This window comes from Helianthus annuus, chromosome 16 (genome assembly GCF_002127325.2).
Source record: "Helianthus annuus cultivar XRQ/B chromosome 16, HanXRQr2.0-SUNRISE, whole genome shotgun sequence".
NCBI classification, from domain to species: domain Eukaryota; kingdom Viridiplantae; phylum Streptophyta; class Magnoliopsida; order Asterales; family Asteraceae; genus Helianthus; species Helianthus annuus.
In genome coordinates this window covers 185,979,712-185,981,087 of record NC_035448.2, presented here as the reverse complement: position 1 = coordinate 185,981,087, position 1,376 = coordinate 185,979,712, and the positions used below count along the sequence as shown (strand labels likewise).

Sequence of the window (1,376 nt, the reverse complement as noted above, 5' to 3'; positions counted from 1 at the left end):
AACACAATGACCAAAACCCATAACACAATGTATAGAAAAGTCAACCAATTGAAAACCACAATAATCAGAACCAATAACACATTGTATAGAAAACTGAAATATAACACCATCTTCATTGTATCATACATTGTGTTATATGTTCTGAACACAAAAACACAATGGGTAAAGCCTAAAATAACATTATGTTACAAGTTCTGATAATAATACAATGTATAAAAACCTTAGTGAAAAACTAATGACCAAAACTAGTTGAAAAACACAATGACCAGAACCTTTAACACAATCCATAGAAAACCCAGTAAAATGTATTTTTTTATTTATTTTTATATAGAAATATCATACTTGTATTAAAGATAAAAAATGCTCATTATTATAGTGATTTTCTTTAAAAAATCGTATGAAAAAGTTATGGATATTTTAAAATGATATGGGAATTGATATGTGTCTTGCATGTGGAGAGAAAAAGTCGAGAAATGTAGGATATTTTTTCCTCAAAACTATGATAGTGTTTGGTATGCAAGAATAAGAGACGTGATGGAATGAGATATTGTGAGAGAATGAAAAAAAATGTGTTTGGTTGGTTAAGGTAATGGAATCAACCCCTTGTTTTTTTTCGTTCCATTCCCTCTCTCACCCTTCATCACCACCACCACCTGCTACCAACCGTCGACGCCACCTACTGCCACCCTCTGTCGTCGACCAACGGCGCCACCACCGTCCACCACCACCCATTGTCGCCACCACTCTCCGCCATTGTCGCCACCACTATCCGCCACTGAGCACCAGCGTCGCCACCACTATCACCGACCACCGCGACCCAGCGTCGTCGTCACCACCTGCCACCAACCACCACCACCCTCCGCCGCCAACCACCACCACCACCCGCTGCCACCACCCTCCATCGCCAACCACAACCACCCCCATCGCTACCGTCGATCACCACCACCCATTATCAACGCCACTCTCTGCCATCGTTGACACCACCACCACCACCACCGCCATCACTCGACACCGCCATCGACCACCGTCGCTATCTACCGCCGCCACCTACACCCACCATCGCCACCCCTACCGCCACGCACTATGACCACGACCACCACCCACTACCACCACCCAGTACTGCCACCAGCCGCCGATTTTATTGCTTCGTCTTTTCTTGCCTACTAAACAAGACCATGGAATGGTAATAACCCATTTCATTCTTTTGTCAATTCCATTACCTCGTCTATTTCATTACCTCATACCAAACAGACAATCAATTGTCATTCTCTATTCAAAAGTACCGTAGAATCAAATACAAAGCCTTCAAATAATAAGAATTTGTAAAAAGGTATCAAACGGACTTTGATTGACATCATTCAAGCGGCATTGGGACT

At 42.7% G+C, this 1,376-nt stretch overlaps 1 protein-coding gene across 1 annotated transcript; it reads left to right on the top strand.

The window, feature by feature from the left end:
- The first annotated feature begins 589 nt into the window (after positions 1-589).
- Positions 590-1,087, top strand: LOC110933272 (extensin-1-like). The gene has a single exon (XM_022176504.1). It carries the CDS (start codon positions 590-592, stop codon positions 1,085-1,087), a length of 498 nt encoding a protein of 165 aa, XP_022032196.1.
- The last annotated feature ends 289 nt before the right edge of the window (positions 1,088-1,376 follow it).